The sequence below is a fragment of the Haliotis rubra genome, unplaced genomic scaffold (assembly GCF_003918875.1).
Source record: "Haliotis rubra isolate DU_JTF1 unplaced genomic scaffold, ASM391887v1 Scf76, whole genome shotgun sequence".
NCBI classification, from domain to species: Eukaryota; Metazoa; Mollusca; class Gastropoda; order Lepetellida; family Haliotidae; genus Haliotis; species Haliotis rubra.
This window is the reverse complement of record NW_025767479.1, coordinates 1,856,483-1,875,692: the sequence shown is the minus strand read 5'-3', so window position 1 is coordinate 1,875,692 and position 19,210 is coordinate 1,856,483. Positions and strand designations below refer to the sequence as shown.

The 19,210-nt window shown below is 39.5% G+C and overlaps 1 protein-coding gene across 1 annotated transcript; it reads right to left on the bottom strand.

Moving 5' to 3' along the window:
- Nucleotides 1-1,180: 1,180 nt before the first annotated feature.
- Nucleotides 1,181-8,288, bottom strand: LOC124260383 (venom serine protease-like). The gene is made up of 6 exons (XM_046694691.1): nt 8,181-8,288; nt 5,146-5,338; nt 4,402-4,547; nt 3,581-3,731; nt 1,810-1,967; nt 1,181-1,429 (listed from the first exon to the last, which is right to left on the bottom strand). Coding segments are annotated over exons 1-5 (549 nt in total). The 5' UTR covers nt 8,239-8,288; the 3' UTR covers nt 1,181-1,429; nt 1,810-1,966.
- Nucleotides 8,289-19,210: the final 10,922 nt, after the last annotated feature.

The following is a 19,210-nucleotide window of genomic DNA, read 5'->3' as shown; positions in this document are numbered from 1 at the left end:
TATGAAGAAATAGATCGGTTAGCATGTTAAAACCCCGAACTAAACTTATACATTTCATGATATATAGCGTTTATTACGAACACAGTTATAACGAACTGACGGATATAACGAACTTAGCTCTTTTTACCTGTCGGCTTGGTGTATATTTTGGTGGAAATAACTACTGTTATTACGAACAAAAATTAGTGGTCACTTTGAGTTCCTTATATGTGTAGTTTCCTGTGCGTGAATTGCTGTGATGGAGCGTAAAATCTGAATCACTCACTCATAGATTTAGCACTTATGTTATTAAATCTTTGTATGTCGTCACACACACATTCATGTAGGGACCGTCACACGAACACACACGGTCACATTGTGTACTGATGCACGTAGGGGCGGTGGGGTAACCTAGTGGTTAAAGCGTTCGCTCGTCACGCCGAAGACCCGGGTTCGATTCCCGACATGGGTACAATGTGTGAAGCCCATTTCTGGTGTCCCCCGCCGTGATATTGCTGGAATATTGCTAAAAAGCGGCGTAAAACCAAACTCACTCACTCACTGATGCACGTACAACACAAGTGATGCTTCTCGAGTATATATCTTTGTGTATATGTGTGAGCGTAGTTTGCTTTACGGAACAGTCAGTAATACTCTATTAATTCTTTTATTCTTCACGAGTATGTGTCTGCGTGTGTCTCTGTGTGTATATGTGTCTGTGAGCGTATTTTGCTTAACAGAACAGTCATAAATAATTCTATTAATTTTGCATTTTGTAAATAGTTGCAATATTAAGTGTAAAAAGTTAATCAGCATTACTGGAGAGCATGTGGCCGAAATGAGGTGTTTAGCACGGCTGAGAAAAGAATAGTGACGTCATAGTTCGCTGACGTCAAAAAGTCCGCATAGCAAGCTGTTGCAAGTCCGTGTTGTGAATTGTGCCTGTGCGTGTGCGCGCACATATGTGTGTGCGTGTGTCCGTTCTTGCGTCCCTGTGTCTACGATCTGAATATCGATGCAGTTCTGTAACACGATAAACAACCGTTTTAATACTGCCATTCTCAGTGAATTGTCCCGCTATCCAGTCACTCAACATGTTTTACCAATCCCATAGCAGCATACGATGTGGTATTGTCCAGTTCATTTTACTGTATACGGCTTTATGTGTAAGTGAGAACGTACTTACAACTGGAACACATTCTTTCCATCGACATATTTATTACATGACCAAGTATATACATATTTAAGGTGCAGCTTCGGCGCTGATTAGCAGATGGTTCCTCTTGTATAGGGCAATGTTTCAGTTTGAGTTTATGAAGTTGATGATGGTGGGAGCGCGCAGATCGACGCCTAAAGTGGGATACGTGTCTTGACAGCTGGGCACGTTGATAAGGGACTCCAGAATCCACCTTCCTCTTTCAGCACAAGCCACCATTCCACCCTCATCACCCTACAATGGAATCAAATATAATTCAGCATTAAGAGCATCTTCATCCATCTGTTTATCATACGACTAGTGCGTAAACAACCTGGGTTTCAAATCACAACAACCTCCCAGCCTCGTTAAGTGAATACGGTTTTACATAACATGGCCTCTGTACCTTGTTTGTGGGGTCTACGCAGACTGCGTTGGCAAAGTTAATGTTATTAAGAGGTCTCAACCTCCCAACCATAGAACGTTAATTGACTAACGGTTCTACCTGACACAGCCTTCGGTCCTTGGTTGTGGGGTCTACACAGACTGTGTTGGCAGGGTTAATGTTAACCAGAGGTTTCAAATCACATTAACAAGCTCCCAACCATAGAACGTTAATTGACTAACGGTTCTACCTGACATGGTCTCTGGTCCTTGTTTGTGGGGTCTACACAGACGGTGTTGGCAGGGTTAAGGTTGTTGCGACCCAGCCGGAAGATGGTGGAACACAGTTCCTGGTAGTAGTACTTCCCCCATGCTGCTCGTAGCTTGGCAGAACGTAAGAAGTTACGGTCTGAAATACAAATTTCACATTTCAGTTAATCCTACGCTGTAGAAGATGCTGGTCCGTCAATCCTCGATTGATTATTTTGAATTTTTTATTCACTTACAACATTTGGCCATTACACATTCATTTGTTTTTCTGTATCGACTTGATGGCAATACTGGAAAATTCATTTTGAGATCTCATGAAAAGATGGCAATAACTAAAACAAATTTAATATACTAATAAATAATCTTATTATTTTCATCTTAAGTGAGCGGTCATCGTCGTTTAAATGTTTGTAACTACTGATGACACAATCGCTAATGTGTTATGAAAATGATAAGAATATTTAGAAAAATATTTCTCCATATTATGACACTTGAATGTATCCATGTTACACTTCAAGAACGTCATGCTTCTATAAGACATTTACATCAATATTAGGGGCGGTGGGGTAGCCTAATGGTTAAAGCGTTGGCTCGTCACGCCGAAGACCCGGGTTCGAATCCCCACATGGGCACAATGTGTGAAGCCCATTTCTGGTGTCCCCCGCCGTGATGTTGCTGGAATATTGCTAAAAGCGGAGTAAAACCAAACTCAGTCAGTACATCAATATTAGGAGATGACTATTTGATATTCCGATGGGGACCAGGGACTTTACTGAAAAGGTATATTGTCCAAGAAAATGCTTGAAAATATTTTGGATTTTTCTGGCTTTTAAAAAAAAATGTCTGCTGCAAGATCGATGGGAGCGTGTTCTTTAAATATATTTAGGCCCATAATTCTTAGTTTTAGGTATATGGTTTTGCAGTTATCGTTGTTGCCGGAAAATGTATACAGTTTCCATACAATTCATGTCGGTTCATGAGGATAGAAAGTGTTCTATACAAAAAATGAAGGATGCAAGTATTTATCAAACATGGTGCCTGTGTATTGAGATACATACTGAAACATTTGCAAGGCTACTAATGTGTCGGTGTTTTCAAAATATTGGACCAAATCAATGACTACTTATACAGTCATTGAGACGTGTAATCCCAAATAGACACATTTTGTCGGATTGCCTTTGTCGACTGCTTGCGGAAAGAACAGTTAGATGTTTATGAAGACGTTAACCAGATGTCGGTTGGTGAGATGTTGTTGGATTACATCATAGATAACATTTCGATTCACAAATCAAATTCTGACAACCTATGTATCGATGCAGAAAGACTGTCGAACTGCTGTTAGGGGGATTATGACAGAATTACGAATTTTTTGGATATCAAGAATATCGGACTAAAGTTGCTGGCACTTCGAAGGTTACATCACACAACATGATAAACAAGTTCTTTCGAAGACTTTCATAACGTCACTCTTTGGATTGTCTGGTTCATACGCGAATATTTACAAGCCATGACGGAACTGGAATATAGTGCGGCGTTAAAATAACATACATCCAGTTCTAAATCTCACCACCCGTGAAGATCCAGGTTACAACTGATCTTCAGCAGCCCATGCTTATCGTAAGAGGCGACTAAGCGTAGATCGATGCTCATGCTGTTGATCACTTGATTGTCTGGTCCAGACTCGATTGTTTACAGACCGCCGCGGGAATATTGCTGAGTGCGGCGTAAAACTAAACTCACTCACTCACTCACCAGTATATAACCCCCAGCCGGCGTATGCACACTTCTCCACCAGCTGCTGACCACAGTCCCCGGGGGGCCCGGGATGTGGGGAGACAGGCGGGCAGCACGCAGTCCCCGTACGTCACTGGCTCCTGCAGCCGTACTACAGCGATGTCGTTGTCTGTAGGCAAATGTATGTGCATGTACAACCGTGACAGACGTTGACGTTCAAGACTTAGCATCTGCTTTTTGGTACACATACATCATATTCCATTAGTAAAAAATGCAATCATGTTCATTACAATCTAAAATTGCTTAGGGTAATATCAGGAGAGGAGCCTAACAGTAAAATTCTTTTATCTTGTCTTTCTCTTTCAAACTCTCATCGGGAATAGAAATTATTAAAACTCGTGTCAATAACACAAACATTGGTCTGTGGATTTTTAATATTGATTATTATTTTGCCAATTGTTAATTAAAATTATTTTGATAAATCTTTATTCCATCATAATTTAATATCACAAAGGAAATTAATCCAGCTATATGCTTTTCTTAAATATCAGTATGGTACCACAGAGCATTGTCATAACTAAATTACTTGTGATATTGAATATACAAAAATATGTTGCTTGGCATAGAAAGAGCCTACTCTGAGTAACTTGAACTGATCAATGCGCAGGACACTGAATGGCAATATGATTTTTTTTAAATTAGAATATTTTTCAAGCACCATACGTTCCCTAAAAGAATAGATGCACATCATATATCCCAGTGGGAAAACTTTCAAATGCACACCACACGCAATATATGCGCCATTACAATTTATACAGGAATTCATTGCAACGTGAAACCTTTTCCAAGGAACTGTGGGTGTGTAACGACACTTCTGACCAGAACGATGGTGTCGTTGTTGCGTCCGTTGAGGTTCTCGTAGTCCGCTGTGATGTCATGTTCACCTGCAATTACCTGTAGAGGTGACGCCGGCGAGTTGTTCAATCTGCAAAAGTGAGTTAGTGAGTGAATGAGGGGTTGGATTTCGGTCGCGAAAGTGTAATAGGTCTAATTGCTTTACTGTTTCTGGTGAAAACGATGATTATAATTATGACAAAGATTGGATTCGAACCCACGATCATAGGATCATGACATCTAAGGGGAGTCGTGAAGGGCAGTGCCTTGAGAGATTTGATCACCACTATCGAGTATCAGTATGCAGACAGGATAGTGGTGCTTGAATTGATAGGAGCACTGGTAGCTTTGTACATAGTGAGTGGGTGAGTTAAGTTTTACGCCGCACTTGGCAATAATCCAGCAATATCGCGGCGGTGTACACCAGAAATGGGCCTTTACACATTGTACCCATGTGTGGAATTGAACCCGAGGCTTAACCACTAGGCTACCACACCGCCCCGGTTTGTGTATAGAAGCAGTGGTATTACTATGAATAATAATTGTTGATAAAAGCAGGGGTAGTATTGCATACAATGTGTGAAGCCCATGTCTGGTGTCCCTTGCCGTGATATTGCTGGAATATTGCTAAACGCGACGTAAAACTTAACTCACTACTCGCGTGCACTCACTCCAGACTGCCGCCTTACCTCATAATGCAGGAAGCTGTCGTAATAACCTTATCCGTCCCAATGAGAACCCCCGAACACAGGCGAAGATTTGGGAAGGCGTTCTCCCGAACAGCCACCATCCACGGCCAGTCGCAGACCCCGGCAATAGGAGCGTTCAGAATACGCCCTTGAAGGTAGGAGGGTCGGGGAAGGGCATCGTAGCCACACGGTTCTGGAACAAGGATGCGTCGTAATGAAAGTATAATCTTTAACTCGGACACGAGACACGTCTCTCAACATTTATTCTGGAAATACTTTAAATTGCCGATTCCCGATATTCTAAAATAGTTTAAAGGCACATTTTCACACATTTTCGACAATATTTTGGCCTATATTATATATATTGGGACATATGCACTTACTTTAGCTTCCTATTGATACAATAAAGGACTTATTATCCCTTACGACTTGCCTGAAATCGATAATTGAAACTTCGATGCAAACCGCTTACAAACATAGAACACTTGTTATGTATGGAATGTAAACAATTGGTCCGTGCATCGAAAACTGTCGCACGCGGTGTTCTCGATGTTTGCCGAACTGGTTTCAGTCGCAAGTTGCGTGTATGATTTTGCGCCAGACATTAGCGTCATTTTATCTAGGACTGCGTTCTGTCTCCAAAGGAGTTTTTTCGGATATTCGTAAAGAACTCCCCAAGGGACATAACTCTATGGGGTTCACGTGAAATAGTGTTCGGCCAGTAGAGGGTGCGAGAGTCGATTTAATGCAACGTTGCATTAATTCATTCGAACGTATTATTTTAAATTTAAAATTTCAATCTAAATACGTATTTTTTTTAAAGTATATTATACGGTAGCTGGGGTCTGATAGTATTAGAGAAATGCATTATCTGTGAAGTGTGGTGTGAAATAGTGCCTTTACGATTGTCATTAGGTTATCATTAAAGGTAGAATGAAATCACAATATATGTACATGTGATATTCATGTAATAGTGTTCCAAAAGTCTTCTGCATGAGTTGGATCACTATTACATAAATATCGCATGTACATGTATTGTGATTTCTTTCAACGTTTTGATGATAAACGTTAATGAAACGTATTGTATCGAAACGTCACACTCGCGAAATAAAGAAGTTGTTATCCATAAAGTTTAATATTGTACTTCCCAAGTTTTAAAATGCCACACAAAGAAGTAGCCCAGTGCTATGACGTGATTGTAAGTTTATTTAAAGTCGACCTTCCTTCAGGTAACACACAGACACTTACTTTTTATGCCAACTGTATGAGAAGCAGGTGCTAGCGGTAGGCTATTACATGTTTACCCTTTTTGCGGACACCGGGTGTCATCACTGATTTTCAGTGATCCAACCCATAAAGACCCGGGTTGGAATTGATCTTCAGTTCTATATTTCACCTACCCATGAAGATCCGGATTAGAATTGATCTTCACCAACCCATGCTTGTCGTAAGAAGCGACTAGCGGGATCGGATGGTCAGGCTCGATGACTTGGTTGACACATGTCATCGTATCCCAATTGCGTAGATCGATGCTCATGCTGTTGATCACTGTATTGTCTGATACAGACCGTCGCCATATAGATGGAATATTGCTAAGTGCGGCGTAAGGTAAACTCACTCACTTCAGTAATCCATGTGTATACTTCCTACAGCTATGTTGCCTTGAAACTCATTGAAACTCGTTATCCTCTTACTTTGAAGTTTTTTTACGTTAGAGAAACACGAATTACCAATACAGTCAGATCTTAAAGATTTATGTCACAATAGCTTGTGTGCAAGAATTTATGCTGGGAGGTAATTGTGTAATGTCACAGTGTTTCACTAACTGAATTTTAAGAGTTTATAAACTTGCACTGCGAATGCAGTCAAAAAAATACTGCATCGTTTCTGACATTTTCCGTCCCAAATAAACAGTTGGTTCAATATCATAACCAAATTATATTCATGTACAATTCTCTTGACAAAACCTTTCTTTCTAAGTTCTTTTACCGCATAATACCAAATGCACGAAACGGTACAATTATGCTTATGTGAAACGATGCTGAGACAGCTTTTCTCACCGGAGCAGTTATATACAAAATAGATATATGTAATTTATAGCTACCTTCATTTTAGTTCAGAAAACTTACATTTGACTCGACATGGTGAAACTATATTACACATGATCTGCGTCATTCGGTTTCTTTCTTTCATACATTAGTTCGCTAAACCAACTTCTAAAATGCCACTCAAAGAAGTCAAGACGATAACGAACTTCTCAAGACAAAATGCCACTCAAAGAAGTCAAGACGATAACGAACTTCTCAAGACAAAAGTACAACTAACATCAAGCACACGTCGAAATGCTAACATCTGTAACGTTATCTGCAAATGTTAAGGATGTTCAAAATGAAACATGCATTAGTAACATTTCACGTTGTGAACCTGTGGTATATCAAATCTTGTGTGTCTCGAAGGATAACACTTCACTGATATATCATTCCATTAAATATACTTTCATTTTTCTAGTTAAACATCACTTTTAATGAGGCTCATACATCGTCATTGTGGCCTTTGTAACATTGAGGTGATCTTGTAGATACTCATGAGTTTTGTAATGTCATCTTGAACTCGAAACACCATAAAACATGATTTGAAACATTTGTGACACATTGGAACACCCCCCATGTGTTTATAGGATTGTACGTTGAAAACATATGCAATGTCAAATCCGGGTTATATCGAAAGTTAAATACTACACTGAAATATCATTACATTAAATATACTTTCCTTTTTCTAGGTCAAAATCACTTTCAATGAGGCTCATGCATCGTCATTGTGTCCTTTGTAACATCTTGTAGATGCTCTTGAGTTTTGTACTCGAAACACCATAGAACATGATTTGAAACATTCATCACACATTGGAACAACCTCCATGTTTTTATACCAGCGATGCATTCAGGAAACTTCAGCTTCAATAAAACAAGGATCTCCAATCGAAATCAGTTTCTTATCTTACTGAATTTGCAATAGAAACAATATTTTAAGAAACTTACCTTGTACCTGCGCGGATATGATCAGAAAGCACCCAACAGTTGTCAAAAGAGCCAACATTTCGTCTACTGTCAACCACTAATGAAGATCTGAAAAGACGACCATGTGTTTTAAATCATAACCTTATTGTCAGGTCACCTTGCCACTTCCTTCTGTTAGTAAATTATCTCAAGTAAGCTAAACCATCCTAGATTAAACAGAGACAGAGACACTCCTGCTTACCCGCGTGTAGATTCAGTGAGCTTTTAATTCACCTGTAGGTGGAAATTAACTAAGGTTTATATTTGGGGCGGTCCGTCTTGAGAAAGTGAAACAGTCTATGACCTGTCTTAGTAACACAACAGGTAAGGAGAACGAGCGGCTCGGGGTCACAGGGTCATTACTGTAGTCACAGACAAGAAGATAAGTCGACGTCGAACAAAGTCACTTGACATAATGAACAAATGTACAAAGTTTACTCTGATGCGGACGAAGGGTGTAGATGCTGTTGGAGGAAGATGTAGATGTGTGTGTCCACTTGCGCAGGGACATTGCTACACATACCGCAATGTTAATTGACTTCATAGTCAATTTGGTGAATCACACATTTCATAATGCTCAGTACGTCCATGCAAGGGTCTTTGAAACAAAATCATACAATGCTGAATGCTTAAACATATAATCATTTGTATATTTATTACTTATTTTGGCGTCTCATAGAATGGACTTTTACATGTCTTTTGTACTATAAAAATTTAAGAATATTCACTAAACACATTTAATACACAATATTAATCTTAAAAAACGCGATCAGTGAAATCTAAATTCTCTCAAGTGTTAACTAAAATTCTCTTATGTCACAGATAAGACATAGTACCATATTCGAAAATTAATTATGCATCGAGACTTGTGTATTAATTGCTATCATATTTTGTCTGTGTATGAATACTTAGGATCAGCACTTAATAATATCCTTCAAATGATCCTTTGGTCTTAACGTAAACGTCAAAACCAGGTATCGGCGCATAACATACAAGAACCAGAAACTGGGATGGCGCGCCATGGAAAGTGATGCGCGATTGATTTACTCCATTGGAATCGGTCATTACCTGTATATGGTTACTGTCACTGTAAGTGGTATTTATTCTATTTACAGTGTCAGTATGCATAAATACAGTTAATGATCGTTGCCAATCGAGTAAATGAAGTCATTTGTACATGAACTGTCAACTGATCAATGCGTTTCTTCTTCCATGGCGATGGGTCATGTGATGCCCAAATGCATGTTTACATTGCCATTTGTCTCGTTGTGTGACAGTTGCAAGATAATTTGTTTGGTGTCAAGCCGGGAAGGCCACATTTCAATTACATGGCTGTAGCCGGTAAAGCCACATTTCCAATAGATTAATTAATTAATGGATTACCATAACCGGTAAAAGACTGTTCCTACACTAAACGCCAAAAGAAACGTGACCCTCCTACCATCTATGAATTACTTAAAAACTATCTAAAATATGTTAGAAGGTTTTAGCTTACAAGAAAGCTTTATGCAAATCACGAACCAAATTCTCAAACGCATTCATATTTAGGTGAACTGCATCTTGTTCAGAAGAGTTAAATTGTCCTATTTTCGACCATGCCGAAATAAACCAATAGCATTGATTTAGATGTCCAAAAGAAAAGTTGAAATAGAATTCTGCTTAAGACAGAGATAAACCATTCAAAGTCACCATTTTTCAATCATTAAGCATGTTTTGACAGCATAGCCGGGAGAGCCACATTCCATGTTCACGCAACCATAACTATTGCCGGGAGAGCCACATCAATTTTGGCTATCTGTTTCGGAAATGTGGCTCTCTCAGCCTGTAACCCTTTGTTCAGCCATGAAGTAGTGGTGATATGTAATGTAAAAGTGCTCCAGTAGTCAAAGTGATATTGCCACTGCTGTGTCTGACATTTCTTGAACTCAGGAAATCTTTAACACTTAAGCATATCATAAATAACGATATTCTTACAAACTATAAACAATTCATCTTTAAAAACATTTATTCAAAAGCTCTGTTGCCATCACATGTCCTTAACGCCTCTGTTTGCTGAAGTTGAAAAAAATATCTATATTCAGGTCGACCAATCAACGGTGGCTCTCAAAATGGGGTTTCCCCGGATTCAACAAGTATTTGCAGACTAATTAGTGAGCTTTCGTCTTGTGCAATAGGAAGGTGAGAGATCACATACCAAAAGCACGTGACATTTTGCAGACACCCTCAAATCTATGAGTATTTCGTCAGGTCACAGCAGGTAAGCAGCGTCGAGTGTGTGTTGTCTCGTCACCCTGTGGATCCCTCAGTCACGCCCTTGGGGCTGAATGTCCCAATTTGTGTCACCCAGGCCTTTGGTAAACTGCGACAGATAGGCACGATTGGGGTCGTCTTGTTAACCGCACGTCCCACAGAAGCGTACAAACAAACGTTAAGCGGCTGTTTGATGAAGCGTTACTCTTAACTCCAATTAGGCCTACGGCTACAAAATTGACATAAGATGTTTGATTTCAGTATCAAAAGTGTCCGTTTGGGAAAAGAAAATATCCTGGAAAACTAATATGTTTCTTCCTGAATAAACTTCGTTAAAAGGCATGTATGTATACACAGGTTATCAATCCTGAAAGAAGGTCAACTGAGGTCACTGACTTTACCTTGCGACCATCAAATCAAATGCAAGGTATTTTCAAGTGCATCACAGTGTTTTTAGCAAGATAGATTCCTTATATCTTCCCGAAATGGATTAAATTTTTGTTTCAGTTTGTTTATTCTAATCTCTGACACAGGTTCAATAAATAAATTAATAAAAGTATTTGTTTGGATGCAAAACATCATGTTTTAGAAAAGAATATGATAACATATTGTCACTTCTGATAGGTAGCATGTGTAATCACTGTTCACGAATAATACGTGAATTCAAAGATTAAAATACAAACACCACAGTGAATAATTTATAATGTTTTTGAAACTTGGAAAACTTACTAAATGAAATAAACCCTACCCAAAAGAGATGGTTAAATGAAATATAGAGGCCAACGTCAGAGAATAATCATTATCCTTTATCTGCCGAAATAAGATTCCATTACCCGTAAAATGTAGAAGACTGATAAACAGTACACAGATGGTCGATGTTACTTATGACACCAGGTGCTGGCTAAGAAGGTAAATGGGTCCTAGACAGTAGCATAAGTAAGTGTAAGTTGTTTAAGTCGCATCAAGCATTAGTCGTGTCATGTCTCGGCTGAATATACACAACATATTCTCGACTTGATAATCTAGTGATCAGTATCATGAGCGGCATATTATGTCTCAGTAAGAACAGTACATATTGAGGATCATTTTGGGTGCTGTAATGTTATCACTACATGTTACCTTGGGGTGAAATAGCTCCCCAGCAACATATAATAGGGATAAGATAAGACTGAACTAAGGGGTCAGACTCTCCAGATACAGTGCCATCTACTGTGGTTAGTTGTTCCCACTTTTAATCATTGGATTTTGGGCAATAAAATTCTTCAAAGGCATTTAGAAGTTGGTGTAGTAATACAAGACAATTCTTATGGATAACAACTTCTTGGTTTATTTTTCACAACGTTTCTGGGCTAGTTCTTGCCCCTTCTTCAGGTGAATAATGGTGATAGTGACCAGTACAGTATATATATAGATGTACAGGAAGCCAGATATGTAAATTGAGCATATAAAAGGGAAAAAGGAGGTATATTTAAGTATGTACGAACAATGCAGTGAGATCAAAGAGCTGAATACAATGATAGGGTATGTTTCTACGATAAGGGCAAGGGTGTGTTTACATAACAGAGTGGTTAAAGCAGATTGAGTTGAGAGTCTATGATTTCTGGGTGATGGACCAGGGCTGGGGAGGTAAACCCCTTGATCTCTGTTGATCTCAGGCACTAATCTTCTTATGTTGATTGAATCACACAGTTTTCTTTGGCACCAATTGCTGATGTTGGAAGCCAGGATTTCGGTGTGTTGCCAATTGATAGAGTGGTTGGGATTGTTAACAATGTGTTCTGAGAGGGCAGATTTGAGATCAGATTTTTCAACTGAAGTTTTATGTTCTTTTAGTCTAATGTTGAAGGGCCGACATGTTTCTCCAATATAGGGCAATACATGCTGAGATCATGCGGCAGCAATATAGCTGAGTGGAGATTTAAAGAACAATAAAACAAACTTTTAAAACAAAAACATTTGCAAAGGAAACCATTTGTTTATAAGAAAGTGTACTTTGAATGACAGAGTTAGGAATATCAATAGCTTTTCAAGAGTTACTGTACCTGTCAAGATGTGATTTGTTAGGCGATGATTTAAGGTGTTTCAGTGAGTCTTACATTCCAACATTATATTTCTATAGAGATTGCATGCTGTAATTAAACCAAATCAGGTTGCCGGATGGTCGGGGGAAATGTATCGTCGGTATTGCACAAATATTGTACAATTTGTATATAATACATACATTGAACATGCAGTTTCTTGTAGGGGGACACGAATTAGTGTAAATATACTCTCCCAAAAAAGAAACGCATATAGGAATTTCCTCTGTATTTTTATGTTTATTTTGAAACATCTTGTAGGCTTTATCAGTCAATGAAATATAGCGAAATTGCACACTGGGAATGCAGACGTATCCGTCTTTGGCACCAACTCGAGGAAAGTCAGTTTGAGTGTCACATGGAGACGTGTGGTGGCGCTGAAGTCAATACCTCGTGAGACCACCGTGGGCATCCAGAACTGCACGGCATCGCCTCGGCATCGAACGAATAAGTCTCAGAATCTCGTGTTGCCCAATCGCAGCCCACTCTGCCTGTAGTGCCTGTGCGAGTTGCTGAAGTGTCTGGGGCTGAGGGTTACGACGTCGCACCCGTCTGTCCAGGGCATCCCACAGATGTTCGATTGGGTTTAAGTCCGGTGATCTTGAGGGCCAGGGGAGCACATTGATGGTGTGGTTCTGGAGGAAGTCTCTAGTGTGACGTGCTGTGTGGGGCCTGACATTGTCCTGTTGAAACAACTCCCTCTGGCGATCAATGATTGGAAGTAGGTGTGGGCGTAGGATTTCGTCACAGTACTGTTGAGCCGCCAGGTTGCTCTGGATCATCACCAAATCACTTCCACAGGTGATCGCTCCCCACATCATAACACTTTCCCGGCCGAATCTGTCCACCTGGGGAACGCAAGCGTAGGCGAAACGTTCACGTCGACGTCTGTACACCCGCATTCTTCCATCACTGAACCAGATTCTACGCCAATTCGGTAGGTTCCAGGCCTGAACGTTGGTGCACCATTGAACTCGATGTCGACGATGTTGTTGTCGAAGCACAGGGCCAAAATAAGGTCTTCTGGCACGTAAACCAGCCTCTCTCAACCTGTTCCTGGCGGTCTGTGCAGAAAGCCTCCTCAATCCGGGTATTTGTCGAGCGGTACTGGTCGCCGTAGCTGTTCGATGACGCAGGTGATGTACCCGGATGTAGCGATCCTGCGCCGCAGTGGTCGCTCGAGGTCGCCCACTACGCGGGGCATCTGCTACCGCATTCTGCCGGCGATATCTCTCCCAGAGCCGTGAAATGGTGCTTTAGTGAATATACATGCGTCGAGCAACTGCACGTTGAGACTGGCCAGCTTCAAGCAAACCAATGGCGATGTGACGGTTGGCTTCACTTAGACGTGGCATTTTGCGTTCGTCAACATTATTCCAAATACCGTGAATAATCGACAGACAGCGATCAACCTTTTATACCCATCATTGAGACTATCTGATCCCCAACTTTCACGTGCATTGCATGTGAATTGTGTATTATGTGACCCTACACGCCGAAATTGAAAACCATGCTGTTAAATACGGGTATTGTACGGATGGTTCGTTTTGTTGTGATGTTTCAAAACATAAACACCATAGGTCTCATAAACAGAGCAAAACCTTTTGTAAAATGAATCACGTTTTAATTCATTGCTACATGAAATTGCTATTTTCATGATGCGTTTCTTTTTTTGGAGAGTATAACTATCGCATTACAAAAGTCTAACTGACCTTCAGAAAAAAAGTATTAACTGATCATTAAGTAAGAGTGACATCCAATGTCAGTGATGCTTTTTGCGCTGGAACTAGAACAGGTGTATGTATAGTATGACCAGAAATTATTGAGAATTTTAGGAATATGTTTAATTGGATTTCTAGTATAAACAACCTTGACCAGCTATCAAGTGCTTGGTTTCATTCAAGAGAGACAACTCCGTTAATCCTTTTTCATTAGTTTGTGAAGAATTATCCCCCTTTGTTAACTTGCTAGCAGACGACATTTTCAGTGATCCTCAGTATGGGTGATTTAGAGAAAAGGAAGTTGATTTTAGAATATTATAAGAAGGACATCAGATCAGCTAAAGTGATTTCAAGTAGAACAGGCATCCCTTTGTCCACTGTTTATCGTGTTTTGAAAAATATTGCAAATGGATATGGCACTGAGCACCAGGGAGGCGCAAGTAGGCCCAGAAAATTGACTGTTGGTGACAGGAGGCGGCTTGGTATTCTTGTTTCTAAAAACAAACGGAGGAGTTTAGAAAACTTAAGGCTGAATATGATTGATAGAGGAACTGTGGCTGTCTGTAAGGAGACAATTAGAACTGAGCTGCATGCAATGGGTTGGCAGAAGAGTCGAGGAATTCCATCACCGATCATGAAACCCGAAGAAAAGGAGCGAAGGTTGAACTGGTGCTTACAGCATAGAAATTTTAACTGGGACAATGTGATTTTCTCAGATGAAAGTTCTGTGTGGCTGTTTCCTAACACACTGAAATTCTGGACCAAACAAACTGAAAAACCTTTGTATCAGCGCCCAAAGTACAGTCCAAAATTTAACGTGTGGGGTGGCATATCTGTGTTAGGGGCAATGCCCCTCTGTGTATTTGAAGGGAATATGAACAGTGAGCTGTACACAGATATTCTCGAGGGACATTTACTTCCATCTGCTCACGTGTTCTATGGAAAAAGATATTTTTCCAGCAGGACAACGACCCAAAACATCGTCCAAAGCATTCACAGGCCTAGTTTCGGACCCAAAATATGACATTATTAGATTGGCCAAGCTATAGCCCTGACCTAAATCCATTAGAAAATGTTTGGGGACTTATGAAGGAAAGTGTCAATAAGAAAATCTGACAAATATATGCTGAAATGAAAGAAGAGATGGTCCGATATTGGGACAGAATGGACCACGACTTTCTAACTTCTTTGATCAGTAGTATGCCCCGCCGCATTGAAGCCTGCATTGCTGCCCATGGTGACTTGACAAAATACTAACTATTCACCTGTCTTTGAATCTGGAGTTATGTTCTGCTAATATTCACATTTAATACGTGAGTAATGAGTGAAAACTTTTTTACAATCTTTAAATTCTCAATAATTTCTGGTTGTACTGTACATGTCCTTGGTGATATTGATCAGATATAGCCTCGACGTCTTATTCCATATATCGTCTCGTCTGAATTTCGTTTATTAGGGAGGCGGACCCCCAGCTCGATTTGCTTTTAACCATGTGTAACCCATGGTCCCCTGGCGTGTTGACAGGAGTGGCGTACAACAACACTCACTCACTCGTGAAGGAATCCTACATATATTGTTCCTTAACTTAAAATACCATAACTTTACACGTAACATTATAGCCACTTGTTTATCTGGCAGAGATTCGATCACTGCTGTGGAATATTTCCCAGTGCTTTATAACAATAAATCTTTATAATCAAGATGGAAATAAATAACAATAGGTTTCCAAGTCATACACATTCGAAACTTTGTTCTACAAAGTTCTGTGTATATATGCATCATTGTGTTTCTTTAGAAGTTAAAGATGCATGATATTTGCATTCGTTACATTATTACCCTTACTAAACAATAAACATAATACTTTACTATTAGTTAAGCGCCCTCACTTTGAGACAACCCCGTCTGTTTCACTTTCAGACCAGTGCATAAGGGTTCAGAAAGGCAAAAAAGCGTGTCTCCACAAGACGGAAGGTCAAGACAAATGACTTTGACGTTAAAGCTGTAATTTTCCCGTTTATATCGAGCAATATCCAGCGACAAACTTACGTTAACGTCACTATCTGATACTGATTCTTTTTCAGGATAATTTGGGCGAAATGTCTTATGGATATGGCGATGGTTTCGTCACATTTATTTGCGTTGCATTTACCAATTCATATACTTGATTCAAAATAAATGAAGGCTTCAAAATAAAAAAGACGACATTTGTCATGTGAAAATAAAGCCGATTTTCCTAATTTTGAAGGGTGGGTAGGGGGCTTGAGTACACCCGTAGATACCCTTGATTATCCGGGTTAGAATTGGTCTTCAGCAAACCGTGCTTGTCATAGTATCCCAGTTGAGTAGATCGATGCTTATTCTGTTGATCACTGGATTGTCTGGTCCAGACTAGATGTTTTTTCTTACTGACAGCCGTCATGTAGCTGGAATATTGCTGCGTGTGGCGTTAAACAGGAAATAAAAACAACAAACTAATATTAGAAGTCATAGGCGGTGGCTCTGTTGTCCATTCAGCTATAAATAGTGTTATTACGTGATGTTAAATAAAAGATATGCAATATTTTGGACACGATAACATAAAGCGAGAAAGACACTGGAATGATCCTACGTTTCATCACAGCTGTATACATCCTGCATCACGTCCGTCTATCCTTCCACATCAGCCTGGCGGCTGACGCCATCATTATAAATGTATCATATCTGTAAAGACGTACATGTATGAGTTGTATGACACGTGTATCATCATTGTGGTTACTGCAACATGTAACATCACAAAGGTACACGTAGAATGACGGTTGTTACAATAATCTTGCACATATATATCTTTGGGATTCTCGAAGACAATTGATTAGATATGACGTCAAAAACTGGTGACAATTCCTTATTGAACAATAAGCTATAATCAGTTAAGTTTTCTCCACAAAAAGTGAAATGACATGTTTGTTCGTATATTGTCATTTGTTTTCACAATGTCATTTGGTAATATCTTCTTTGATGGGCATTTTAGAAGTTGAGGTGATGGAGAATGATAACTTTATGGATATGCAACTTCTTTACGTCTTTATTCTGTGAAAGGCGACGTTTCGACATAGAATCTATATCATTCTTCAATTGGTAAGATGACGAAAAGTAACCATGAAACTCTGAATTACGGATTATCTGCCTTTCACGAATTACATCCTTTTCTAAAAGCTTAAACCGGTACGTCTCTCGGGACATATAATCCGTACTCACTCATATCTCTGAACTGCAATATGTAGCTTTTCAAGGAATTAATAATAACGTAATATACAGTTTGAAGTGACATTTTATTTACAAGTTTATGTTCAGGAACCATATACACTTGTATACAACTTGATGATGCAAATCTGTGTTCTGTTTATATTTTTGATTATGCAAAAAATGCAAAGTTTCTGTATGTCAGCATGCTTTTCCTTTTATATCGTTTCAATATTCTCAAACCAAAATCTTCTCAAAGGACAATTGAGGACTGATTGGGTTTAGTAATAAGTATGTGGTGTAAATGTGTCAGTCAATGTTAACTTTAGACAATACAAACAGTGTCAAATAACGATGTATTCATGTATACCAACGAAACAAGTAACTTTATATTAAGTTCTATATTAATATATTAGCATAGAAAAATATTTGGAATTAAATAATGCGTCTTTCAAGACACGTTCTTGAAAACATTCCCTCGAGTTAATGGTCGTGATTTTTCTGATGTTTTCTTCCGATTAAAAATAGACAATTGACTGTTAGGACCTTAAAGATTCAGACGTCCATACTACCTATCTGCATTGTGGTATAACCTGTACATACAGAACTGTAGGACTGTGAATATACACATGCATTATACCTATAACATACATAATTCGAATAGGTGCCGACGAGCGAACAGTTACAGTCAATACAAGGATACCTGTACAATTACTGATGATTTCATTTCAAGTAAAACCACGTTGAACTGAGGCAGTTGCTGTGAGGTAATATCTGACGGAAGCGGTCAGAGGTCACTGTAAGATTGTTGTGGTTGATAACCACGTCTTAATTTCATCTTCAGAGACTGTTGTAGCGGAGAACAACTTCCTATCAGTGATTGTCAGAAAATGTTGTAGCGGCGAATCACATCCTTTGAGAGTCATTGTCAGAAAATGTTGTTATGGAGAATCTCGTCCCAAGTTAGTTATTGTCAGAGATCGTTGTAGTGGTGATCACACCCTTGGAGAGTCATTGTCAGAATCTGTTGTTATGGAGAACCTCGCCCTAATTTAGTCATTGTCAGAGGTCGTTGTAGTGGTGATCACACCCATGGAGAGTCATTGTCAGAACATGTTGTTATGGAGAATCTCGCCCTAATTTAGTCATTGTCAGAGATCATTGTAGTGGTGATCACACCCTTCGAGAGTCATTGTCAGAACGTGTTGTTATGGAGAACCTCGCCCTAAGTTACTCATTGTCAGAGTCTGTTGCAGCCGAGTACTTCGTCCTGCAGAAGGTATTAAATTGTTGGAGACTAACTGCAGAGAACCACGCCCTAATATTGTCATTTTCAGAAACTGTTTTCGTTGCGAAACATGCCCTAATTAGTTATTTTCAGAAACTGTTGTTGCGGAGAATCGCGTCATAATATAGTCATGGTCAGAGGATGTTGAAGTGAGGCTGTTGTTATTGTTATCACGCTCCCTTGAGAACCGAGTCACAACCTTTCGTTTGCAATCTACATTTATCTTTGTGTCGTGTCATAAATAGCTCATTACAGTCATACATCAATATACCGGAGCACTTCATCTCATCATAGATAGCAATTCGTGTGTGCATACGTTATTCGTCCTCATTTTTACAAACGTTATATCCAGATCTCAATAGCACAACTTGTCGTTTCAAAGCGAGGCTCCTATCTTCCCAAGGTAATCATAATGCAAGTCCATCCTTAACAACTTTATTTTGCCGATCACCAGAA